Source organism: Bufo bufo, chromosome 9, assembly GCF_905171765.1.
Source record: "Bufo bufo chromosome 9, aBufBuf1.1, whole genome shotgun sequence".
Taxonomy (NCBI): Eukaryota; Metazoa; Chordata; class Amphibia; order Anura; family Bufonidae; genus Bufo; species Bufo bufo.
In genome coordinates, this window is record NC_053397.1 from 155,730,728 (window position 1) to 155,758,573 (window position 27,846).

General features: G+C 44.1%; 1 protein-coding gene across 1 annotated transcript in view; it reads left to right on the forward strand.

Moving 5' to 3' along the window:
* Positions 1-1,736: 1,736 nt before the first annotated feature.
* FAM227A (family with sequence similarity 227 member A) overlaps positions 1,737-27,846 on the forward strand; it is an 83,893-nt gene continuing 57,783 nt past the window's right edge. The window contains exons 1-2 of the mRNA XM_040408780.1: positions 1,737-1,863; positions 7,578-7,663. Of these exons, the coding sequence (XP_040264714.1) occupies positions 1,737-1,863; positions 7,578-7,663 (213 nt within the window). The remainder of the gene's footprint in view (positions 1,864-7,577; positions 7,664-27,846) is intronic.

A 27,846-nucleotide genomic window follows, 5' to 3' on the forward strand; every position in this document is an offset into this window, starting at 1 on the left:
TAGTGCCAATCAAACCGTCATCTCATCCCGCAAAAATCATACCCTACCCAAGATAATCGCCCAAAAACTGAAAAAATTATGGCTCTCAGACTATGGAAACACTAAAACATTATTTTTTTTGCTTCAAAAATGAAATCATTGTGTAAAACTTACATAAAAAAAAAAAAAAAGTATACATATTAGGTATCGCAGTGTCCGTAATAACTTGTTCTATAAAAATATCACATGACCTAACCCCTCAGGTGAATACCGTAAAAAAAAAAAAAGTGTGAAAAAAGCAATTTTTTGTCACCTTACATCACAAAAAGTGTAATAGCAAGCGATCAAAAAGTCACACACACCCCAAAATAGTGCCAATCAAACCGTCATCTCATCCCGCAAAAATCATACCCTACCCAAGGTAATTGCCCAAAAACTGAAAAAATTATGGAAACACTAAAACATGATTTTTTTTGTTTCAAAAAAGAAATCATTGTGTAAAACTTACATAAATTTAAAAAAAGTATACATATTAGGTATCGCCGCGTCCGTGACAACCTGGTCTATAAAAATACCACAAGATCTAACCTGTCAGATGAATGTTGTAAATACCAAAAAATAAAAACGATGCCAAAACAGCTATTTCTTGTTACCTTACCTCACAAAAAGTGTAATATAGAGCAACCAAAAATCATATGTACCCTAAACTAGTACAAACAAAACTTCCACCCTATCCCGTAGTTTCTAAAATGGGGTCACTTTTATGGAGTTTCTACTCTAGGGGTGCATCAGGGGGGCTTCAAATGGGACATGGTGTCAAAATAACCAGTCCAGCAAAACCTGCCTTCCAAATACCGTATGGCATTCCTTTCCTTCTCCGCCCTGCCGTGTGCCCGTACAGCAGTTTACGACCACATATGGGGTGTTTCTGTAAACTACAGAATCAGGGCCATAAATATTGAGCTTTGTTTGGCTGTTAACCCTAGATTTGTAACTGGAAAAAAAAAATTGAAAATCTGCCCAAAAACTGAAATTTTTAAATTATCTCTCTATTTTCCATTAATTCTTGTGGAACACCTAAAGGGTTAAAGACGTTTGTAAAAATCTGTTTTGAATACCTTGAGGGGTGTAGTTTCTAGAATGGGGTCATTTTTGGGTGGTTTCTAAACTTCTAAGCCTTGTAACATCCCCAAAAATTGTAATATCATTCCCAAAATGATTCAAACATGAAGTGGACATATGGGGAATGTAAAGTAATAACTATTTTTGGAGGTATTACTATGTATTATAGAAGTAGAGAAATTGAAACTTGGAAATTTGCAATTTTTTTTAAATTTTTGGTAAATTTGGTATTTTTTTTATAAATAAAAAATAATTTTGACTTCATTTTACCAGTGTTTACCAGTGTTATGAAGTGCAATAGGTTATCACCACTTAAAGTGACACTGGTCAGATTTGCAAAAAATGGCCTGGTCCTAAGGTGAAATAAGGCTGTGTCCTAAAGGGGTTAATAAAAAACAAAGGTGAAATATATCCACTGAAATTTACCACTGTCATGAAGTACAATGTGTCATAAGAAAACAGTGTCACAATGGCTTGGATAAGAAAAAGCGTTCCAAAGTTATTACCACATAAAGTCACTCATGTCAGATTTGCAAAAATCGGCCTGGGATTTAAGGTAGGTGAAAAGTAGCTCGGTAGTGAAGGGGTTAAACAATGAAACCATTATATTTGTTTAATATCCATATTACAGGTAAATGATGGATTCCATCAATCGTCTGAATTCCCCTATGGCTCTGTATGTGGAGGACTTGACAGAACATCCTTTGGAGCTGGAGAGAAGAAGGGAAATTGCACAAAAAACTGTGAGAGAATCCCCGGCTTGTATCCTTGAATAAAAAAAAGAAATAGATACTTGTAGCAACATTCATTCCTTATTAAATTATTCTCATTCAGGCCTTCAGCCTCAGAGTACGGCCACATGTTCAGGTTTCTTGATGCAGTTTTTGAAGCCCAAATCAGCAGTGGATCATAAAAAAAGAAAAAGTATTAGTATATATACACTGCTCAAAAAAATAAAGGGAACACAAAAATAACACATCCTAGATCTGAGTTAATTAAATATTCTTCTGAAATACTTTGTTCTTTACATAGTTGAATGTGCTGACAACAAAATCACACAAAAATAAAAAAATGGAAATCAAATTTTTCAACCCATGGAGGTCTGGATTTGGAGTCACACTCAAAATTAAAGGCTGATCCAACTTTGATGTAATGTCCTTAAAACAAGTCAAAATGAGGCTCAGTAGTGTGTGTGGCCTCCACGTGCCTGTATGACCTCCCTACAATGCCTGTGCATGCTCTTGATGAGGTGGCAGACGGTCTCCTGAGGGATCTCCTCCCAGACCTGGACTAAAGCATCTGCCAACTCCTGGACAGTCTGTGGTGCAACGTGACGTTGGTGGATAGAGCGAGACATGATGTCCCAGATGTGCTGAATTGGATTCAGGTCTGGGGAACGGGCGGGCCAGTCCATAGCATCAATGCCTTCATCTTGCAGGAACTGCTGACACACTCCAGCCACATGAGGTCTAGCATTGTCTTGCATTAGGAGGAACCCAGGGCCAACCGCACCAGCATATGGTCTCACAAGGGGGCTGAGGATCTCATCTTGGTACCTAATGGCAGTCAAGCTACCTCTGGCGAGCACATGGAGGGCTGTGCGGCCCTCCAAAGAAATGCCACCCCACACCATTACTGACCCAATGCCAAACCGGTCATGCTGGAGGATGTTGCAGGCAGCAGAACGTTCTCCACGGCGTCTCCAGACTCGGTCACGTCTGTCACATGTGCTCAGTGTGAACCTGCTTTCATCTGTGAAGAGCACAGGGCGCCAGTGGCGAATTTGCCAATCTTGGTGTTCTCTGGCAAATGCCAAACGTCCTGCACGGTGTTGGGCTGTGGACGTCGGGCCCTCATATCACCCTCATGGAGTCTGTTTCTGACCGTTTGAGCAGACACATGCACATTTGTGGCCTGCTGGAGGTCATTTTGCAGGGCTCTGGCAGTGCTCCTCCTGTTCCTCCTTGCACAAAGGCGGAGGTAGCGGTCCTGCTGCTGGGTTGTTGCCCTCCTACGGCCTCCTCCACGTCTCCTAATCTACTGTCCTGTCTCCTGGTAGTGCCTCCATGCTCTGGACACTACGCTGACTTGCCACAACTCGCATTGATGTGCCATCCTGGATAAGCTGCACTACCTGAGCCACTTGTGTGGGTTGTAGACTCCATCTCATGCTACCACTAGAGTGAAAGCACCGCCAGCATTCAAAAGTGACCAAAACATCAGCCAGGAAGCATAGGAACTGAGAAGTGGTCTGTGGTCACCACCTGCAGAACCACTCCTTTATTGGGGGTGTCTTGCTAATTGCCTATAATTTCCACCTGTTGTCTATCCCATTTGCACAACAGCATGTGAAATTGATTGGCACTCAGTGTTGCTTCCTAAGTGGACAGTTTGATTTCACAGAAGTGTGATTGACTTGGAGTTACATTGTGTTGTTTAAGTGTTCCCTTTATTTTTTTGAGCAGTGTACTACTTCACTTCTTTTTTTTAATCCACTCCTGGTTTTGGCTTCAAATAATGCTTTAAAAAAAACTGTGGCAGCACCCTGAGGGTCTGTTCACACAGCGGCAGTGACATGCCTAAGGTGTTTGGCACCCGGGGCGAGTCCTTTCTCTGGCACCCCTCCCCCCAATACTTTTAAAAATTGTGCCACCTCACAGTAGTATTGCCCTCATTGTGCAACCTTCACAGTAGTTATGTCCAGATATGTGCCCCCTAATAATATACACATTGTGCCCCTCACAGTAGTTATGCCCATATTGTGCTCCCTTACAATATTTATGCCCATACTGTTCTCCCTCACAATATTTATGCCCTCATTATACAACATTCACAGTAGTTATGCCCTCTCTGTGCCCCTTTGTAGTAGTAATGCCCTCTGTACCCCCTTCATAGTAGTATTGTCCTCTGTGCCCCTCTCACAGTAGTTATGCCCTCTCTGTGCCCCTTTGTAGTAGTAATGCCCTCTGTGTCCCTTTGTAGTAGTATGCCCTCTGTGCCCCCTTTATAGTGGTATTGCCTTCTGTGCCCCTTCACAGTAATAATGCCCATTGAGCCCCCTTAATAGTAGTAATACCCTCTGTGCCCCTTTGTAGTAGTAATTCCCTTTGTGCCCCTTTCATAGTAGTATTGCTCTCTGTGCCCAGTGTCGGACTGGGGTGCCCACTGTATGGATACATTCAAATATTACCTGCTCACACAGCAGCAAGATGCTACCAGATGATTGAATATGGGGGTCCTTGCACAAATTTTGAGAAGGTAGGTCCTGGGGAAAAGAGGATACTGGCTAGCTTTCCTCTATACCTAGAAGTCATCTCAGCTCTGATCGTGTCTCTAATAATAATAAACTGGGGAGTTTCTTTAGTAATTTATCAAGTTTTTTACAGGAACATAGGCTGGTTGAGGTGCTGTACATTGAATATATGTATGTATTGCATTAAGTCTACTGTGTTATGTGCCACTTGTCCAGGGGGTGGGAGACTAGGGGCCCAACTTGCTCAGGGACCCTCTGGGGGATTCACCTGTTCCCCTTGTGGAGCAGTCCGAGCCTGTCTGTGCCCCCTTCATACTAATGATGTCCATTGTGCCCCCTTCATAGTAGTAAAGCCCTCTATGCCCCCTTTGTGTTAATAAAACAAACAAAAAAACAGTAACTACTCACCTTGTCCCGTTCCTGAAGGTCATATCCAGCTCTCCCCTGCAGGCACAGATCGCTCTGCAGCACTGTGTGGGAGAAGCACAGGCAGATTTCTGGGCTGCAGGCTCCTCCCACATGGGCCAGCAGTGCGATCTGTGTCTGAAGGCTAAATGGTGGAGCAGGGAGCCCAAAGGCTCCCTCCTTCACCATTCAGTGCGCTGGCCTGAAGGAGAGCAGGAGCTGAGCTGTCAGTTAGAACTGCATAATACTTCATTTTCCCTACCGTGTTCCCTCACATGTTACAGCTGTGATGGGGCTCTGACCAGCAGAAGACCCTGTGATCAAGATATTGTCAGTGACCAGTTTAACAAATGAGAGATTGTGCAAAGTGGACAACCCCTGTTGTCTCAAACCCTCAGAACCTCAAACCCAAATATTCAAACAGCAAAGAGCAATACTATTCTAAAACTTAAAGAAGCAAAATTTGTTGGTATTTCACATATATTACTAACTCACCGGCAGTATTCTAGCAGTTTAATTTGTTACACCCTAACTCAGTGTTACCCACACCTTTTCATTAAGGATACCTGGTCATATGACCTGACTGCTTGCTCTAATGTGAAACAGGTCTCTCCCATGTGGCTGACTTCCTGTGAACTACAGGATGACACCATCACCACTCAAATCCTTTCTGCCAGCTCTCAGGCTGTTTCCCTGACTCCGCTGTATATTCCTGTATTCTGTTAAAGATATAATGTCTCCCCTATCTAAAGGATCAAGAGTACAGATTTATAGCAGGTGAGTGTATACAGTGATTAGCTGCAGTTATATAATCTTACTCACTCACATTGCCTGTACTATCTGTATGTGCTCACTCTCCAGTGTAGTTCAGTGAGATGTAGCTTCACAGTGGTCTCCCTGCCTCCTGCATGGAAGAGCTGACAGGGAAAAGAGAGATGAGAGGGCAGACAGGCTCATACTACATCATATATAAATGCATGGAGACCCAGTGTCTGTCATTGATTTGTCAGAGGGCACAGAGCAGTGCAGTGTGCTGAGATTCCATCCCCTTTTTCTCTGCAAAGCCAGGCATGATTTGACATGTAGGATTCGAACATTCCCCCAACCTATTCCATTTCATGTGACCTCTTTCAGCCCCCCCCCCCCCCCCAAAATAGACGCAGTCCACATACCTAAATAAACACAGACAGGCCCATAAATAAAAGATATAGACCACAGAACCGACCCCAGGATGGACCCATTCCAGCCCTTTATTCAGACCCCAGACCAACATCTTGATTCATTCATACTGATAGCATCTACAGGCAGTGTGATTACTTATACTGCATACTTATGAACCACAACTTGGCAAAAAACATAAAGAGGACCTTTCATGGGTCCAGACATTATAAAATAAGTAGCAGGTTATGTAGGGCATAGAGCAGGGATCTAAGAGCGCTTACTATTTTCTGGGTGCCACTCCATTTGCCCGCTGTGCCCCCGTCACAGCCAGGAAGAAAATAAAGCTCACCTTCTCCCTGGCTGTGACGCTCTCCTTTGTGATTGGACTGTGCTACAGCCAGGGAGAAGGAGACGCCCATTGAGAAACAGGGCAGTCTCCTCCTCCCTGTACTGATGCTATTCATCAGCATACCAGGCGGGAGAATTCAACAGGGACACAGCGGGCAAACGGAGTGGCGCCCAGAAAATAGTAAGCGCTCTTAGATCCCTGCTCTATGCCCTACATAACCTGCTACTTATTTTATAATGTCTGGACCCATGAAAGGTCCTCTTTAAATGGAGTCTGTCACCTCATTTTCACCAATATGACTAACAACACTGCCCCAAGCATACCTGTGTGGACTTTGTGTCTGTATTTCATGTCCAAGAAAAGCACTTTTAGGCCTCATGCACACAACAGTTGTTTTTCTCGGCCTCCGTTCCGTTTTTTTTGCGGATAGGATGGGGACCCATTCATTTCAATGGGTCAGCAAAAAAATGCTGATAGTTCATCCGTTTGTGTTCCGCGTCCGTTGTCCGTGTTTCCCTTCAGCAAAAAAAAATTGTGCATGCCCTACTTTTCACATTTGCGGACAAGGATAGGCATTTATTATAAGGGATCTGTGGAAAAAAACGGATCCTCCAAAAAAACTGATTCCGCAACTGTTGTGTGCATGAGGCCTTATTCTGCTGAAAAACGCTCCCAAGTGCCCAGCTGAAAGTGAAAGTAAAAATAGCTTTCACTCCTGACTCGATTTCTAACGGCTATATCTTCTGATATAGTGGATATAATGCTGTGGTTCTGGTATCGCTTGAAAGGTTGGAATGCCAGCTTTCAAACAAGGTACCAATCCTAAGATATGAGCAGCTAAAGCAGCTCTCCCCTCTTCAGTCTGGTTTGCTTTGGGCACTTGGGAGCTGTCCATACGTGTAAATTGCGGAGCCGGAAAACATGGACACTGGCAATGTGCATTCCGCAATTTGCGGACCGCACATCGCCGGCACTATAATAGAAAATGCCTAATCTTGTCCGCAAGAATAGGACATGTTCTATTTTTTTGCGGAAACGGAAACACGGATGCGGAAGTGCAGATCCGCAAATGCGGATGCGGACAGCACATTCCGGCCCCATTGAAAATGAATGCGGATGCGGACCCATTTTGTGGACTTGTGAATGGACACTAAAAGTGCTTTTCCTGGACATGGAATACAGACACAAAGTGCACACAGGTATGCTTGGAATGTGTCTGAATATCTTAGATATATTGGTGAAAAGGAGGTGACAGACTCCCTTTAATGTAGAATCCAAGGAATTTGTTATTCTTAATGTACTTGTCAGCTTTTCTTGTTGGGTCTATGGAATCAGTGAGCCAAAAGGTTGCACATCTGGAGCAGCAGTTAAAGAATGTTTTCAATGATGATCTGGTAAGGCTGATTAAGGCACCGGTTATCTGGTAAGGCTGATTAAGGCACCGGTTATAGTGTAGACTAACACAAAGACTCAACAGTTTATTTTTGTTAAAGAGATTGTATAACCTCAGACATTGACCTATCTAGAGAATGAACTGAAGGAGCGCACAATGCACAATTTCAATGGGAGTCCCAGAAATAGCCAAGTGAGCCCACTCTGCTATTTTTGGAAATCCCATAGAAATGAATGGAGAGGGCAGCGCATAAACATAGCCACCACTCTATTCTCCTCTTTATGACACTGCCAGAAATATCCAAGTGATCGCTTGGCTATTTTTGGAACTCTCCTAGAAATCAATGGAGGGTGGGCGTGCATGGGCTGCTGCTCTCCATTCACTTCAGGGGTCCTGTTCTGGAGAAAGGAGTGGGTCCCAAAGATGGGACGCGCATCTATTTGACATTGGTGGCATATCCTAGTGATATGTCACAAATGTCTGAGGTGAGACAACCCCTTTAATTTACCTTGGTGTAGTGGTGCACAACCTGTGGTCCGTGATGCCTGTCTGTGTGACCCTCAACCACCACCAACTTGTGTGGCACTACAGAAAGGGGTAGATGAAGTGGAGAGGTGATCATGCATGAGTCTGGCTATCTTCATTGTAGTTTTATTGGAGCAGTAAAACTCACAATGCAAAGAGCTGCATTTATGCATTTGAACTCAATACTTTTGAGTTCAAATGGGGCCCATTATTGCCAGAATGCCAGTTCTGCTTCCATCAGTTCCACCTTGCATACAATTGGGGCTTATACTTTCAATGTCTCAGGTGATAATAAATCTTTATTTTTTAGTCTGGCTTGGATTAGTATGGAAATTTGGCCTTCAGGCCAAAAAAGGTTATGCACCACTGCTTTAGAGAGTGTTATTAAAGGATATTCCCATCTTACACATTTAGGTCATATCCCCAGGATAATTGTGGGTGCTTGGGACTATCACCTTTCTCCAGAATGGGAGTCTTACCGACCTGGTCTCAAGATGGAGAGTGTAGGCCACACACTCTGAAAACAGCCACCCCTTAATTCATTCTCTGGGAGGGACTTCTGGGACCCACATCTATTAGACATTTATGTAATGTCCTGTGTATATGCCATAAAATCTAAAATAGTGTAATGACCTTAGTTGTTCCAAAGATTGCAGAACTGGATTTTACCTACAGAAGTCTCCTTATCTGGGTACTAACTGTGTCTCCCATTAATCAGATACCCTCAGGATTTACTGTAGGGCTGAACTGTAGGACAAAAACTGTTGCAATAACAATATTATAGGGCACATATGAACACTGGCAGATACAAATGTAGTGCCCTGGAGCAGGGGTACTTTGAAGTTTGGACATTTATGGACATTTGCCCATTTCTCCTATGCAAAGTTCTAAACGTCTTCATTTATGTCACTTTAAAGGGTTAGCGTGCACTGTGTAATACCGTGTAACTGTGTTTTATATGTATGTTGTGTGTAAGAAGGAACAAGGGGCCGTCATTGACGGAAGATACGTGTCACCGAGGTTCCCGGCCTCAGTGAGGTAAGAACAGGGTTTTCCCCTGAAGTGTCAGTTTTGCAGTTGCAGTCTGGCACTTCAGCTGTTAGTATGGCTGTAAAGCCGATCCGGGCCGGTTCTTATTGGGAGCAGCCAAAGAGCAGGGTGGGTGGTGGATGATGAAGTCACTGACCCAACCTGGGAAGGTGGAAAGCCGAGCAAGGACAGCAGTACAGAGGGGGAGGGATCTGCTGCACCGTAACAGGCTGGAAGAGGCAGTGGGGTGGCAAAAGGCAGAAGGCGTGCCACACCAAACAGGCCCGCAACTGTTCCACGGAGCACCCCCTTGCAGAAATCTCCCTTGCCAAGGGGTTGGTGTTCCGCAGTATGGCGCTTTTTTGAGGAAAGTGCGGACGACAAAAGAATAGTAGTTTGCAACCTGTTCCGTAGCAAAATGAGCCGGGGAGTGAACACTAGCAACCTCACCACCACCAGCATTATCCGCCACATGGCATCCCAGCACCATTATAAGTGGGCTGAACGCCTGGGCCCACAGTCTGTGTCTGCAGGTCACACCACTGCCTCCTCTTCCCCTGTGTTATGTGCTGGCCAATCCCCTGTCGAAGGCGCAGGCCCAAATGCCTCCCGCCCAGCACCTGGACCTTCGCAAGCACCATCAGCGACCACATCGACTTCCGTGTCCCAGTGCAGCAGACAAATGTCCTTACCCCAGGCATTTGAACGCAAGCGCAAATACCCAGCCACCCACCCACAGGCCATAGCACTAAATGCGCAAATTTCCAAATTACTGGCCCTGGAAATGTTGCCATTTAGGCCTTCCGCAGCCTGATGTCGGCGGCCGTCCTGCATTACGCAGTCCCCAGCCACCACTATTTTTGAAGGTGTGTCGTGCCCGCCTTACACCAACATGTGTCCTATAGCATTACACGTGCCGTGACCAATGCAGTTACTGGGAAGGTCCACTTAACCACGGACACATGGAGAACTGCATTCGGCCAGGGACGCTACATTTCCCAGACCGCACATTGGGTGAACGTTGTGGAGGCCGGGAGCGAGTCATATCCTGGGATGGCACAGGTGCTACCGACGCCAAGGATTGCGGGCCCTAATTCCATCAGGGTTTCCGCCACCACCTACATTAGTGGCTCCAACCCCCACTTCTCCTCCGCCTCCTCCTCCACTTCCACCTCAGAATTATCCTATTGCAGCACCAGTCAGCCATCAGTCGGTAGCTGGTAGCAGTGTAGCACTGCAGTGGGGAAGCGTCAACAGGCCGTGCTGAAGCTGATCTGCTTAGGTGACAAACAGCACACCACCGCAGAGCTGTGGCAGGAGATAAGAGACCAGACTGAGCTGTGGCTCTCGCCACTCAACCTCGAATCAGGCATGGTTGTGTCTGATAATGGCTGTAACTTGGTGGTGGCTTTGGAGCTCGGCAAGCTCACACACATCCCATGCCTAGCCCACGTCTTAAACTTAGTGGTTCAGCGGTTTCTCAAAACCTACCACAATTTGCCTGAGCTACTGGTGAAGGTGCGCCACATGTGTGCACATTTCCGCAAGTCAGTCATCGACAGCTTCAGCCAGTCTGTCAATGCTGCAGCAGTCCTGGAAATTGCCAGCTTACCGGCTGTTGTGTGACGTGACCACACGCTGGAACTCCACGTTCTACATGTTGGCCAGGCTTTGTGAGCAGCAGAGGGCAGTAGTGGAATACCAGCTGCAACATGGTCATCGCCTTTCTAGTCAGCTTCCGCTATTCACAAGCGAGGAGTGGGGATGGATGTCTGACCTCTGTGAGGTTTTAAGAAACTTTGAGGAATCAACACAGATGGTGAGCGGCGATAACGCTATTATTAGCGTAACCATCCCACTTCTGTGTCTACGCAAACGCTCGCTGCTCACAATTAAGGCAGGCGCTTTGCATGTGGAAGAGGTGGAAATGGGGAAGACATTACACAGGGTGATAGCCACACCACCCTCAGTTCATCTTCTCAGCGCGAACTGAACGATGAAGAGGAGGAGCAGGAGACGGTTGCCTCTGCTACAGAGGGTAGCACCCATGGAAGTTTAATTCCATCTGTCTGAGCGGTTATTTAGTGCTGGTGGTGGCATTTTAACAGATAGGCGTATCCGCCTGTCAACTGAAAATGCTGACAGGTTGATTCTTATAAAAATAAACAAGGCCTGGATTGACCATGACTTCTCGACTCCACCAGAGGAAAGCGTCTGAACATAAAGGCACTTTAAATGTGTTGTTTATAATGTACTGAATACACTGTATTCCCATGCCCCCATTCCACCACAAACAAGGGTATATGGTTGAATCTTCCTTTTCTCATCTTCCTCCTCCTCTTCCATCATATCAACATGCTTATTCGTCGCATATATGCCCTTCGCATATAAGGTTTATAGGAGGGTCAGCTCAGCTGCAGGCCCTCGCATATAATGTTTTAGAGGATCAGCTCACCAGCAGGCCCTCACCTACAATCTTTTACAGGGTCAGCTCACCTGCAGGCCCTCGCTTATAATTTTTGTAGACGGTTAGCTCAGCTGCAGGCCCTCGCATATAATTTTTTAGAGGGTCAACTCACCAACAGGCCTGCACCTAAAATCTTTTACAGGGTCGGCTCACCTGCAGGCCCTTGCATATAATGTTTTACAGGGTCAGCTCACCAGCAGGCCCGCACCTAAAATCTTTTACATGGTCAGCTCTCCAGCAGGCCCGCACCTAAAATCTTTTACAGGATCAGCTCACCAGCAGGCCTGCACCTTAAATCTTTTACAGGGTCAGCTGACCTGAAGGCCTTCGCATATAATTTTTTAGAGGGTCAGCTCACCAGCAGTCCCTCACCTACAATCTTTTACAGGGTCAGATCACCCGCAGGCCCTCGCATATATTTTTGTAGAGAGTCAGCTCAGCTGCAGGCCTTCACATATAATTTTTTAGAAGGTCAGCTAACCAGCAGGCCCTCACCTACAATCTTTTTTACAGGGTCAGCTCACCTGCAGGCCCTCGCATATAATGTTTTACAGGGTCATCTCAGCTGCAGGCCCTCACATATAATTTTTTAGAGGGTCAGCTCACCTGCAGGCCTTCACCTACAATCTTTTACAGGGTCAGCTCACTTGCAGGCCCTCATCTAAAGTCTTTTACAGCATCAGCTCACCTGCAGGCTCTCGCATATAATTTTTTTAGAGGGTCAGCTCAGCAGCAGGCCATCAATCATAATTTTTCAAGGGTGTATGATGCCCTCCTTTATGTGTAATAAAGGGTGTATTGGAGCGCCGGTTCCTTGTAATTTTTGGCAGCCCTTTTTTCCTCCGTCCAAAATCGATTTTATCTTCAGTTTGGTGCGTATTATTGTCAGTCTGTAAAAGTGGCGTACTACTCAGACAACATCGTTCCCAGCAGCGACCTGGGAGTTCAAGACATCCACCCCATGCTGTTCCCGAACCATTTCAGTGGTGCTTCCATCAATTTAGGAACTTTTCGTATGAACCAGACACCCTCCCCTCTTTAGAGCAGGGGGTGCCTGGTTTAATGTTTGGGTTCTCCCATTGACTTCCTTTCTGCTTGGTAGAGCACCCGAGCATCCCGAGGTGTTTGGATCGAGCCCCCGAGCACTATGGTGCTCGATCAACACTAATACTGAGAGACTTTTGGGACTTTGAATAAGAAGTTGGTAATTTCCACAGCTGCCATAGGTTTAACCCTTTCATCACCAAACCGCTTTTCACCTTTAAATCCCAGACCGATTTTTGCAAATCTGACGTGTCACTTTTTGTGGTAATAACTTTGGAAAGCTTTTTCTTATCCAAGCCATTCTAAGATTGTTTTTTCGTGACACATTGTACTTCATGTTACTGATAAATTTGAGTCAATGTTTTACCTTTTTATTTATTAAAAAATTAGAGAAAATTTGGAAACCATTCACTATTTTCTAAATATGAATTTCTCATTTTTTGTTGTTTTTGTTTTAAACTCTCTTTATTAAGTCAATGAAAAAAAGAAAGCATATAATACAATACACATATAAGCCATAGTGTCAATATAATACTATAAAGAATGCCTTATAGAGTAAAATGTCATTTACATACAATTTTACTTTTTATTTAGGAATCGTCCCCCTCCTCCCTCCCTTTCCCCTACCCTATCCCAACTGTCCCTTAATCCTGTGCTCCAAATTGCCACACCAGAGATGACTCTATCTAAGAATGTTATGTTAACTAAGGAATGTTCAGACTTCTAATTTTCCTAGTTTCCCTCTCAATTGTGTTTCCAAATTTGGTTTGTACAAAGGGGGAAATTAATTCGCGTATCTCTGTCTCTGATAGAACAGCCTCAATGAATTTCCTCAATTTTTTTATGAATCTGTGTGTTGTCTCTATTTTTTTCTACTTCCAGTCTTTCCATATACAGTATAACACCTGCTTTATTAATCCCGTGACTTCTTCCCAGGTTGGGACTGATGACAGCAGCCAATGTCTCAATATTTTTTGACTGCCATAAGTATCACATGGACACCTCCCTCTGCTATTGTCACTCTGGTGATGTAATCTTCGTTTCTTGGAATATACTGAAATATACTGTACATTGTTGTGGAACGAGGAGAACTCTTATATTCCATATTTTTTTGTATATTATGTATCGTTTGTTCCCATAATGATTTCAGACTTGGACAATCCCATAATCCATGCAAAAGACCTGGAAGAGTGCATTTAGGACATTGCCTTAGATAATAAGCGGGCGCATCTTTATAGGAAAGATCAAATGCATACGTGGCCTTGTGCATAAGTCTTAACTGTGTTTCTCGCCATTGTTCACTGCTGACTGCCCGTCTTATATGTTCCAGGCCTTCCCTCATCTTACGGGCCAGATCACCATCTTTTAGTTCTTTTTCCCATTTTACAAATGCTCCTTTGACTAATTTTATGGAGGATATATTTTGGATCCTGTGGTACAAGTCTGATAAAGAAGACATCAACTTGTCTTTACCCACTAAGGCTTCAAATGGTTTGAAGCCTTAGTGGGTAAAGACAAGTCGATGTCTTCTTTAGAGCAGGGGGTGGTGCTCGATCAACACTAATACTGAGAGACTTTTGGGACTTTGAATAAGAAGTTGGTAATTTCCACAGCTGCCATAGGTTTAACCCTTTCAATACCAAACCGCTTTTCACCTTTAAATCCCATGGTGTAAGCCTGTTTGGATCCCCCAGGGATGACGACTGTTTCTTACAATACGATTTAGGCTACATGCACACGAACGTTGTTTGTTTCCATGTCCGTTCCGGGTTTCTTTGCGGATAGGATGCGGACCCATTCATTTCAATGGGTCTGCCAAATATGCGTGCAGCACACCGTGTGCCTACGGATGTCATCCGCTTTTCTTTGCGGACCGCAAAACACATACGGCCGTGTGCATCTTGCCTTAGGCTACATGCACATTACATGCACATGACCGTATGTGTTTTGCGGTCATCTGTTTTCTTTGCGGATCCATTGTAACAATGCCTATCCTTGTCCGCAAAACAGACAAGAATAGGACATGTTCTATCTTTTTTGGCGGGGTTACGGAACGAACTTACGGATGCGTACAGCACATTGGTGTTGATCGCTTCTTCGTGCCTCTGGGGAGGTTGCGAGGCTGATCTGGTAAGCCTCTGAGACTTCTCCTATGCCGCCGCCATCTTGCCGCGCGGCTGCCTGTTGTCTCTCTGGGTCGCGTCGGAGGAGCCGTGTTTCTGTAGATACTTCTCCATATAGCACCCCGTCGGCTTTAGGGGTGTAATCGAAGGGGTTAGTCGCCCCTGTGACCGGCTTCTAATAGATTTAAGGGCTGTGGGTCCCGGAGCGCTCTCTTCCTTCATCTCCTCATGTACGCACCGGAACCGGAAGTCCCGTTCTCTGCTTTTATGGTCCATTACGCTCACCTCATTTGAGGTACACTCTGTTCTCATCTACTCTCCCTCCAACCTCCAAGTAGCCGTCATTTACCGCCCCCCATGCCCAGCCACCATCTTTCTTGACCACTTTAACACCTGGCTACTATACTTTCTTTCTGCCGACATCCCCACTATCATCATGGGTGACTTCAACATCCCTATTGACACCTGCCACTCAGCCGCTTCTAAACTCCTATCGCTCTCTTCCTCCTTCGGCCTATCACAGTGGTCTTCAGTTCCCACCCACAGAGATGGTCACACTTGGGATCTTATCTTTACCCGCCTCTGCTCCCTATCTAACCTTTTTAATTTGCCTCTCCCCCTATCCGACCACAACCTACTCACCTTCTCTTCATTGGTCTCTTCTGCTGCTCCCCCGGTCCACACACTAGCACACCCCCGCTGGAACCTTAAACATCTAGACTTTCGCTTGCTTTCTGACTCTCTTCTCCCACTCTCTACCATCTGTTCCCTCCAAGACCCAGATGCTGCAACCACCCTATATAACACCACAATAAGTGCAGCTCTGGACACTGTTGCCCCCCTCACACACAACAAAACCCAAAAAATTAACAGACAACCCTGGCACACCAACCTGACCAAAAAACTCAGACAAGCTTCCAGGGCTGCTGAGCGGCGATGGAAGAAATCCCATTCAAAAGATCATTTCACCGCATACAAGCAATACCTCCTCATATTTAAATCCTCACTCGCTGATGCAAAACAGGCCTACTTCTCATCTCTCATATCTGCCCTGGCCCACAGCCCTAAACAACTTTTTAGCACTTTTAACTCCCTTCTCCGTCCCCCAGCGCCCCCACCCTCTCCTCTCTTCTCAGCTGAGGACTTTGCCAAATATTTCAAACAAAAGATAGTCAACATCAGAGAAAGCTTCACTACACAGTCCCCACAGACCCTCTATACAACTGCTCGGTCCTCTTCTCCCAAAACCCGCTTCTCCACCATTACAGAAGAAAAACTCTCAACTCTACTCTCCAGATCACATCTCACCACCTGTGCACTTGACCCAATCCCATCCCACCTCATCCCTAACCTCACCACAGTGTTTATCCCAGCCCTAACTCATCTCTTCAACCTATCACTAACCTCTAGTGTCTTCCCCTCTGCTTTTACGCTACCATTACACCCGTCCTCAAAAAGCCTTCACTTGACCCATCTTCTTTGTCCAGTTATCGCCCCATATCACTGCTTCCATATGCCTCAAAGCTACTTGAACAACATGTCCATTCTGAACTGTCCTCTCAACTTTCCTCCTGCTCCCTCTTTGACTGCCTACAATCTGGCTTCCGACCCCACCATTCGACTGAGACTGCCCTCACCAAAGTCACCAATGACCTACTGACAGCCAAAACCAAGAAACAATACTCTGTCCTCCTTCTCCTTGACCTGTCCTATGCCTTCGACACTGTTGACCACTCCCTTCTGTTGCAAACTCTCTCATCTCTTGGCATCACTGACCTGGCCCTCTCCTGGATCACATCATACCTCACAGACTGGACGTTTAGCGTCTCCCACTCCCGCACCACCTCCTCGTCTCATTCCCTCTCTGTTGGTGTCCCGCAAGGCTCTGTCCTAGGACCCCTGCTCTTCTCTATCTACACTTTTGGCCTGGGACAGCTCATAGAGTCCCATGGCTTTCAGTATCACTCCTACGCTGACGACACACAAATCTACCTCTCTGGTCCAGACATCACCACCTTACTATCCAGAATTACACAATGTCTATCTTCTATATCATCCTTCTTCTCCTCTCGCTTTCTAAAACTTAACATGGATAAAACAGAATTCATCCTCTTTCCCCTATCTTGCTCAACCCCCCCAACAGACCTATCTATCACGATCAATGGCTGCACACTCTCCCCGGTCAACCAAGTCCGCCGTCTTGGAGTGACCTTGGATTCTGCCCTCTCCTTCAGACCGCACATCCAAGCACTTTCCACCACCTGCCGCCTCCAACTCAAAAACATCTCCCGCATCCGTGCTTTCCTTAACTTTGAATCTGCGAAAATGCTTGTACATGCCCTCATCATCTCCCGCCTAGACTACTGCAACACTCTCCTCTGTGGCCTTCCATCTAGCACTCTTGCACCCCTCCAATCTATCCTCAACTCTGCTGCCCGACTAATCCACCTCTCACCCTATTACTCCTCTGCCTCTCCCCTCTGCCAATCCCTTCACTAGCTCCCCATTGCCCAGCGAATTCACTTCAAAGTACTAACAAATACATACAAGGCCGTCCATAACCTGTCCCCTCCCTACATCTTTGAGCTACTTTCCCGATACACCCCCACACGCACTCTCCGATCCTTACAAGACCTCCTTCTCTCCTCTCCTCTTATCGCCTCTTCCCACAATCGACTCCAAGATTTCTCCCGTGCATCCCCCATACTCTGAAACTCGCTACCCCAACATATCAGACTCTCACCTACAGTGGAATCCTTCAAAAGAAACCTGAAAACCCACCTCTTCAGACAAGCCTACAACCAGTGACCCTGCTGCCTCCATACCGCCATGACCAACTTCACCCACACCTACTGTGTCCTTCTCCTATACCATGTAGATTGTAAGCCCTCACGGGCAGGGCCCTCTCTCCTTCTGTACCAGTTTGTAACTCGTCTTGTTTATGATTAGTGCAATTGTCTGTATTATGTATGTATACCTCTTCTCATATGTACAGCGCTATGGAATGAATGGCGCTTTAATAATAATAAATAATAATAATAATAATAATAATAGTGATACCTGACAAAATAGTTATTACTTTACTTTATTTTCCCTATGTCTACTTTATGTTGGCTTCATTTTGTAAATGTCATTTCATTTTTTTAGGATGTTAGAAGGCTTAGAATTGTAGAAGCACCAGCTCAGCTATAAAGTGATTTAGAGGGGCTTACATAATGGAAACCACCCATCAATGACTCCATTTTAGAAACTACACCCCTCAAATTATTCAAAACAAACTTTGTTAACTTTTTTTGTAGATTTTTTATGTTAATTTTTTTTCTTGCAACACAGCAAGTGTTAACAGCAAAATAAACCTCAATATACATTACTCTGATTCTGCAGTTTACAGAAATACCCCATATGTTGTGGTAAACTGCTGTAGGGGCACATGCAGTGGTCAGAAGGAAAGGAGCACCATATGGTTTTTGGAGGTAGATTTTGCTAGAATGTTTTTTGGGCACCATTTTGTATTTGAAGAGACCCTGACGTACCCCTACAGTCAAAACCCTCATAAAGTGACCCTATTTTGGAAACTACACCCCTCAAAGAATATTTTAAGCGGTGCACTGAGCACTTTGACCCCATAAGATTTTTACGGAATTTGGAAACACTTGGCTGTAAAAATGAAAAGTTTAATTTCTTCCAATAAAATGATGTTTTAGCCCCAAATTTTTCATTTTCACAAGGGGTAACAGGAGAAAAAGCACCCCATAATTTTCTACCCATTTTCTCCTGAATACGGCAACACCCCATATGTGGTATTAAACTGTTGTGGGGGCACATGGCAGGACTCAGAAAAGAAGGAGTGACATATGGCTTTTGCAGCGCAGATTTTGATGGATTGGTTTATGGGTTTGTTAATTGGTTTATTTGTTTTTATTTTTTGAGTGATTGTCTTATGTGGGGGGTTCATCTTTTGCAAGATGGTGTGATGTTTTCATTTGTGCCATTTTGGGGTATATATGACTTTTTGATCACTCGATATTATGCATTTTGTAAGGCGGGTTCATCTTTTGCAAGATGGGGTGATGTTTTCATTTGTGCCATTTTGGGATATATATGACTTTTTGATCACTCGATATTATGCATTTTGTAAGGCGAGGTAACAAAAAAATGACTGTTCTGGCATAGTTTTTATTTATTTTATTTTTACAGCGTTCACCTAACAGAGTATATCATGTGAGTATATAATTTTTATAGAGCATGTTGTTACGTTCGCGGCGATGCCTAATGTGTCTACTATGTTTAAAAAGCATTTTTGAACAGAATAAAAATCGTATTTTTGTGCTGCAAATTTTTTGGGCGATTGTCTTAGGTAGGGTCTAATTTTTTTGTGGGATGAGATGACGTTTGGTTGGTACCATTTTGGAGTACATACAACTTTTTGATCACTTGGTATTAGTTGTGAAGCAAGATGACAAAAAATGGCTGTTTTGGCACTGATTTTACTTTTATTTTTTTACAGCGTTCACTTGAGGGGTCATATCATGCGATATTTTTATAGAGCAGTTTCTTACAGACACGGCAATACCCAATGTGTCTATTATTTTTATTTTTGGGAAGTTTTAACCACCTCAGCCCCCAGTGCTTAAACACCCTGAAAGACCAGGCCACTTTTTACACTTCTGACCTACACTACTTTCACGGTTTATTGCTCGGTCATGCAACTTACCACCCAAATGAATTTTACCTCCTTTTCTTCTCACTAATAGAGCTTTCATTTGGTGGTATTTCATTGCTGCTGACATTTTTACTTTTTTTGTTATTAATCGAAATTTTACGATTTTTTTGCAAAAAAATGACATTTTTCACTTTCAGTTGTAAAATTTTGCAAAAAAAAACGAGATCCATATATAAATTTTGCTCTAAATTTATTGTTCTACATGTCTTTGATAAAAAAAAAATGTTTGGGTAAAAAAAAAATGGTTTGGGTAAAAGTTATAGCGTTTACAAACTATGGTACAAAAATGTGAATTTCCGCTTTTTGAAGCAGCTCTGACTTTCTGAGCACCTGTCATGTTTCCTGAGGTTCTACAATGCCCAGACAGTACAAATACCCCACAAGTGACCCCATTTTGGAAAGTAGACACCCTAAGGTATTCGCTGATGGGCATAGTGAGTTCATAGAACTTTTTATTTTTTGTCACAAGTTAGCGGAAAATTATGATTTTTTTTTTTTTTTCTTACAAAGTCTCATATTCCACTAACTTGTGACAAAAAATAAAAAGTTCGATGAACTCACTATGCCCATCACGAAATACCTTGGGGTCTCTTCTTTCCAAAATGTGGTCACTTGTGGGGTAGTTATACTGCCCTGGCATTCTAGGGGCACAAATGTGTGGTAAGGAGTTTGAAATCAAATTCTGTAAAAAATGACCAGTGAAATCCGAAAGGTGCTCTTTGGAATATGGGCCCCTTTGCCCACCTAGGCTGCAAAAAAGTGTCACACATGTGGTATCTCTGTATTCAGGAGAAGTTGAGGAATGTGTTTTGGGGTGTCTTTTTACATATACCCATGCTGGGTGAGATAAATATCTTGGTCAAATGCCAACTTTGTATAAAAAAAATGGGAAAAGTTGTCTTTTGCCAAGATATTTCTCTCACCCAGCATGGGTATATGTAAAATGACACCACAAAACACATTCCCCAACTTCTCCTGAGTACGGAGATACCAGATGTGTGACACTTTTTTGCAGCCTAGGTGGGCAAAGGGGCCCATATTCCAAAGAGCACCTTTCGGATTTCACTGGTCATTTTTTACAGAATTTGATTTCAAACTCCTTACCACACATTTGGGCCCCTAGAATGCCAGGGCAGTATAACTACCCCACAAGTGACCCCATTTTGGAAAGAAGACACCCCAAGGTATTCGCTGATGGGCATAGTGAGTTCATGGAAGTTTTTATTTTTTGTCACAAGTTAGTGGAATATGAGACTTTGTAAGAAAAAAAAAAAATCATCATTTTCCACTAACTTGTGACAAAAAATAAAAAATTCTAGGAACTCGCCATGCCCCTCACAGAATACCTTGGGGTGTCTTCTTTCCAAAATGGGGTCACTTGTGGGGTAGTTATACTGCCCTGGCATTTTCCAGGGGCCCTAATGTGTGGTAAGTAGGTAAATGACCTGTGAAATCCGAAAGGTGCTCTTTGGAATGTGGGCCCATTTGCCCACCTAGGCTGCAAAAAAGTGCCACACATGTGGTATCGCCGTACTCGGGAGAAGTTGGGGAATGTGTTTTGGGGTGTCATTTTACATATACCCATGCTGGGTGAGATAAATATCTTGGTCAAATGCCAACTTTGTATAAAAAAATGGGAAAAGTTGTCTTTTGCCAAGATATTTCTCTCACCCAGCATGGGTATATGTAAAATGACACCCCCAAAACACATTCCCCAACTTCTCCTGAGTACGGCGATACCACATGTGTGACACTTTTTTGCAGCCTAAATGCGCAAAGGGGCCCACATTCCTTTTATGAGGGCATTTTTAGACATTTGGATCCCAGACTTCTTCTCACGCTTTAGGGCCCCTAGAATGCCAGGGCAGTATAAATACCCCACATGTGACCCCATTTTGGAAAGAAGACACCCCAAGGTATTCAATGAGGGGCATGGCGAGTTCATAGAAATTTATTTTTTTTGCCACAAGTTAGCGGAAATTGATTTTATTTATTTTTTTCTCACAAAGTGTCCCTTTCCGCTAACTTGGGACAAAAATTTCAATCTTTCATGGACTCAATATGCCCCTCACGGAATACCTGGGGGTGTCTTCTTTCCGAAATGGGGCCACATGTGGGGTATTTATACTGCCCTGGCATTCTAGGGGCCCTAAAGCGTGAGAAGAAGTCTGGAATATAAATGTCAAAAAATTTTTACGCATTTGGATTCCGTGAGGGGTATGGTGAGTTCATGTGAGATTTAATTTTTTGACACAAGTTAGTGGAATATGAGACTTTGTAAGAAAAAAATAATAATTTCCGCTAACTTGGGCTAAAATAATTTCTGAATGGAGCCTTACAGAGGGGTGGTCAATGACAGGGGGGTGATCAATGACAGGGGGGTAATCAATGACAGGGGGGTGATCAGGGAGTCTATATGGGGTGATCACCACAGTCATTGATCATGCCCCTGTAAGGCTCCATTCAGACGTCCGTGTGCGTTTTGCGGATCCGATCCATCTATCAGTGGATCCGTAAAAATCATGCGGACGTCTGAATGGAGCTTTACAGGGGTGTGATCAATGACAGGGGGGTAATCAATGACAGGGGGGTGATCAGGGAGTCTATATGGGGTGATCACCACAGTCATTGATCATGCCCCTGTAAGGCTCCATTCAGACGTCCGTGTGCGTTTTGCGGATCCGATCCATCTATCAGTGGATCCGTAAAAATCATGCGGACGTCTGAATGGAGCTTTACAGGGGGTTGATCAATGACAGGGGGGTAATCAATGACAGGGGGGTAATCAGGGAGTCTATATGGGATGATCAGGGGTGATCAAGGGTGAATAAGGGGTTAATAAGTGACGGGGGGGGGGTGTAGTGTAGTGTGGTGCTTGGTGCAACCTATTACTGAGCTGCCTGTGTCCTCTGGTGGTCGATCCAAACAAAGGGGACCACCAGAGGACCAGGTAGCAGGTATATTAGACGCTGTTATCAAAACAGCGTCTAATATACCTGTTAGGGGTTAAAAAAATCACATTTCCAGCCTGCCAGCGAACGATCGCCGCTGGCAGGCTGGAGATCCACTTTCTTACCTTCCGTTCCTGTGAGCGCGCGCGCCTGTGTGCGCGCGTTCACAGGAAATCTCGCGTCTCGCGAGAGGACGCGCCGGCGCGTCCACTCGGAATCAATCAACCACCTCCAGGACGCGTCTGTGCGTACAGCGGTCCGGAGGTGGTTAAACAGTGAAGGCATTTTTGAATAGCATATAAAATCTTGTTTTTGTGTTGCCATGTTCTGAAGGCCATTTTTATTATTATTTTTCTGGTGATTGTCTTAGGTAGGATCTCATTTTTTGCAGGATGACATGACGGTTTTATTGGTTCTAATTTGGAGTACATACGACTTTTTGATCACTCGGTATTACACTTTTTGTAAAGCAAATGCAAAAAAATGGCTGTTTTGGCACTGTTTTTATTTTTAGCTTTTTACAGTATTCACCTAAGGGGGCATATCCTGTGATATTTTTATAGAGCAGGTTGTTACGGACACGGCGATACCCAATGTGTCTATTATTTATTTATATTTTTTAAGTTTTACACAGTAAAAACATTTTTGAAAAGAAAAATACCTTGTTTTTGTGTTTCCATTTTCTAAAAGCCACGGTAATCTTATTATTTTTTTTTTTTGTGATTTTCTTATGTAGAGTCTCATTTTTTGTGGGATGAGATGACTGTTTGATTGGTACCATTTTGGAGTACATACAACTTTTTGATCACTTGTGTTGGGATTTTCTCTGGTAGGCAGCTTAGCGGACGCAGTATACAGGCAATCACAAAGTCTTTAACTTATAGGGGTTGTGCAGGGCAAGGTCTCTTTTGTTTTGAATAACACACTGCCGGGCTGATGTGCAGGCTGTTTTACTGGCTAGGGCACCGCTAAATCCCGCCCATCAGTGCCGGTGATGTCACCGAGGTTCCTGGCGGCCCAATGGAGAGCCCCGGTACGTCACTAGATCTCCAAAAAATGCCTTTGCCCTGCGCGAATTAGTGCAGGGCAAAGGAGAGCATCAGAGCATGAACTCCGATGCTCATGTCAGGGGGGCTGCCGGGGGAAAAATGGAAGGATGTCCGGATTCAGCTTTGAACCCGGACAACCCCTTTAAATAGTTTAGTCCCACACTTTTACAAACTATGGTACAAAAATGTGAATTTCCGCTTTTTGAAGCAGCTCTGACTTTCTGAGCACCTGTCATGTTTCCTGAGGTTCTACAATGCCCAGACAGTACAAATACCCCACAAATGACCCCATTTTGGAAAGTAGACACCCTAAGGTATTCGCTGATGGGCATAGTGAGTTCATAGAACTTTTTATTTTTTGTCACAAGTTAGCGGAAAATTATGATTTTTTTTTTTTTTTTCTTACAAAGTCTCATATTCCACTAACTTGTGACAAAAAATAAAAAGTTCGATGAACTCACTATGCCCATCACGAAATACCTTGGGGTCTCTTCTTTCCAAAATGGGGTCACTTGTGGGGTAGTTATACTGCCCTGGCATTCTAGGGGCCCAAATGTGTGGTAAGGAGTTTGAAATCAAATTCTGTAAAAAATGACCAGTGAAATCCGAAAGGTGCTCTTTGGAATATGGGCCCCTTTGCCCACCTAGGCTGCAAAAAAGTGTCACACATGTGGTATCTCTGTATTCAGGAGAAGTTGAGGAATGTGTTTTGGGGTGTCTTTTTACATATACCCATGCTGGGTGAGATAAATATCTTGGTCAAATGCCAACTTTGTATAAAAAAAATGGGAAAAGTTGTCTTTTGCCAAGATATTTCTCTCACCCAGCATGGGTATATGTAAAATGACACCACAAAACACATTCCCCAACTTCTCCTGAGTACGGAGATACCAGATGTGTGACACTTTTTTGCAGCCTAGGTGGGCAAAGGGGCCCATATTCCAAAGAGCACCTTTCGGATTTCACTGGTCATTTTTTACAGAATTTGATTTCAAACTCCTTACCACACATTTGGGCCCCTAGAATGCCAGGGCAGTATAACTACCCCACAAGTGACCCCATTTTGGAAAGAAGACACCCCAAGGTATTCGCTGATGGGCATAGTGAGTTCATGGAAGCTTTTATTTTTTGTCACAAGTTAGTGGAATATGAGACTTTGTAAGAAAAAAAAAAAAAAAAAAAATCATCATTTTCCACTAACTTGTGACAAAAAATAAAAAATTCTAGGAACTCGCCATGCCCCTCACAGAATACCTTGGGGTGTCTTCTTTCCAAAATGGGGTCACTTGTGGGGTAGTTATACTGCCCTGGCATTTTCCAGGGGCCCTAATGTGTGGTAAGTAGGTAAATGACCTGTGAAATCCGAAAGGTGCTCTTTGGAATGTGGGCCCATTTGCCCACCTAGGCTGCAAAAAAGTGCCACACATGTGGTATCGCCGTACTCGGGAGAAGTTGGGGAATGTGTTTTGGGGTGTCATTTTACATATACCCATGCTGGGTGAGATAAATATCTTGGTCAAATGCCAACTTTGTATAAAAAAATGGGAAAAGTTGTCTTTTGCCAAGATATTTCTCTCACCCAGCATGGGTATATGTAAAATGACACCCCCAAAACACATTCCCCAACTTCTCCTGAGTACGGCGATACCACATGTGTGACACTTTTTTGCAGCCTAAATGCGCAAAGGGGCCCACATTCCTTTTATGAGGGCATTTTTAGACATTTGGATCCCAGACTTCTTCTCACGCTTTAGGGCCCCTAGAATGCCAGGGCAGTATAAATACCCCACATGTGACCCCATTTTGGAAAGAAGACACCCCAAGGTATTCAATGAGGGGCATGGCGAGTTCATAGAAATTTATTTTTTTTGCCACAAGTTAGCGGAAATTGATTTTATTTATTTTTTTCTCACAAAGTGTCCCTTTCCGCTAACTTGGGACAAAAATTTCAATCTTTCATGGACTCAATATGCCCCTCACGGAATACCTGGGGGTGTCTTCTTTCCGAAATGGGGCCACATGTGGGGTATTTATACTGCCCTGGCATTCTAGGGGCCCTAAAGCGTGAGAAGAAGTCTGGAATATAAATGTCAAAAATTTTTTACGCATTTGGATTCCGTGAGGGGTATGGTGAGTTCATGTGAGATTTAATTTTTTGACACAAGTTAGTGGAATATGAGACTTTGTAAGAAAAAAATAATAATTTCCGCTAACTTGGGCTAAAATAATTTCTGAATGGAGCCTTACAGAGGGGTGATCAATGACAGGGGGGTGATCAATGACAGGGGGGTAATCAATGACAGGGGGGTGATCAGGGAGTCTATATGGGGTGATCACCACAGTCATTGATCATGCCCCTGTAAGGCTCCATTCAGACGTCCGTGTGCGTTTTGCGGATCCGATCCATCTATCAGTGGATCCGTAAAAATCATGCGGACGTCTGAATGGAGCTTTACAGGGGTGTGATCAATGACAGGGGGGTAATCAATGACAGGGGGGTGATCAGGGAGTCTATATGGGGTGATCACCACAGTCATTGATCATGCCCCTGTAAGGCTCCATTCAGACGTCCGTGTGCGTTTTGCGGATCCGATCCATCTATCAGTGGATCCGTAAAAATCATGCGGACGTCTGAATGGAGCTTTACAGGGGGTTGATCAATGACAGGGGGGTAATCAGGGAGTCTATATGGGATGATCAGGGGTGATCAAGGGTGAATAAGGGGTTAATAAGTGACGGGGGGGGGGGTGTAGTGTAGTGTGGTGCTTGGTGCAACATATTACTGAGCTACCTGTGTCCTCTGGTGGTCGATCCAAACAAAGGGGACCACCAGAGGACCAGGTAGCAGGTATATTAGACACTGTTATCAAAACAGCGTCTAATATACCTGTTAGGGGTTAAAAAAATCACATCTCCAGCCTGCCAGCGAACGATCGCCGCTGGCAGGCTGGAGATCCACTTTCTTACCTTCCGTTCCTGTGAGCGCGCGCGCCTGTGTGCGCGCGTTTACAGGAAATCTCGCGTCTCTCGTCCACTCGGAATCAATCAACCACCTCCAGGACGCGTCTGTGCGTACAGCGGTCCGGAGGTGGTTAAACAGTGAAGGCATTTTTGAATAGCATATAAAATCTTGTTTTTGTGTTGCCATGTTCTGAAGGCCATTTTTATTATTATTTTTCTGGTGATTGTCTTAGGTAGGATCTCATTTTTTGCAGGATGACATGATGGTTTTATTGGTTCTAATTTGGAGTACATACGACTTTTTGATCACTCGGTATTACACTTTTTGTAAAGCAAATGCAAAAAAATGGCTGTTTTGGCACTGTTTTTATTTTTAGCTTTTTACAGTATTCACCTAAGGGGGCATATCCTGTGATATTTTTATAGAGCAGGTTGTTACGGACACGGCGATACCCAATGTGTCTATTATTTATTTATATTTTTTAAGTTTTACACAGTAAAAACATTTTTGAAAAGAAAAATACCTTGTTTTTGTGTTACCATTTTCTAAAAGCCACGGTAATCTTATTATTTTTTTTTTTTGTGATTTTCTTATGTAGAGTCTCATTTTTTGTGGGATGAGATGACTGTTTGATTGGTACCATTTTGGAGTACATACAACTTTTTGATCACTTGTGTTGGGATTTTCTCTGGTAGGCAGCTTAGCGGACGCAGTATACAGGCAATCACAAAGTCTTTAACTTATAGGGGTTGTGCAGGGCAAGGTCTCTTTTGTTTTGAATAACACACTGCCGGGCTGATGTGCAGGCTGTTTTACTGGCTAGGGCACCGTTAAATCCCGCCCATCAGTGCCGGTGATGTCACCGAGGTTCCTGGCGGTCCAATGGAGAGCCCCGGTACGTCACTAGATCTCCAAAAAATGCCTTTGCCCTGCGCGACTTAGTGCAGGGCAAAGGAGAGCATCAGAGCATGAACTCCGATGCTCATGTCAGGGGGGCTGCCGGGGGAAAAATGGAAGGATGTCCGGATTCAGCTTTGAACCCGGACAACCCCTTTAAATAGTTTAGTCCCACACTTTTTAAACTTATTAAACTTTTTGTGAATCAAGGTGATAAAAAATGGCTGTTTTGGCACAGTTTGTATTTTTAGATTTTTACAGTATTCGCCTGAGGGGGAATATCATGTGATATTTTTATAGAGCCGCTTGTTACGGACAAGGCGATACCCAATGTGTCTATTATTAAAAACATTTTTAAAAAGAAAAATATCTTGTTTTTGTGTTGCCATTTTCTGAGAGCCACGTTCTTTATTT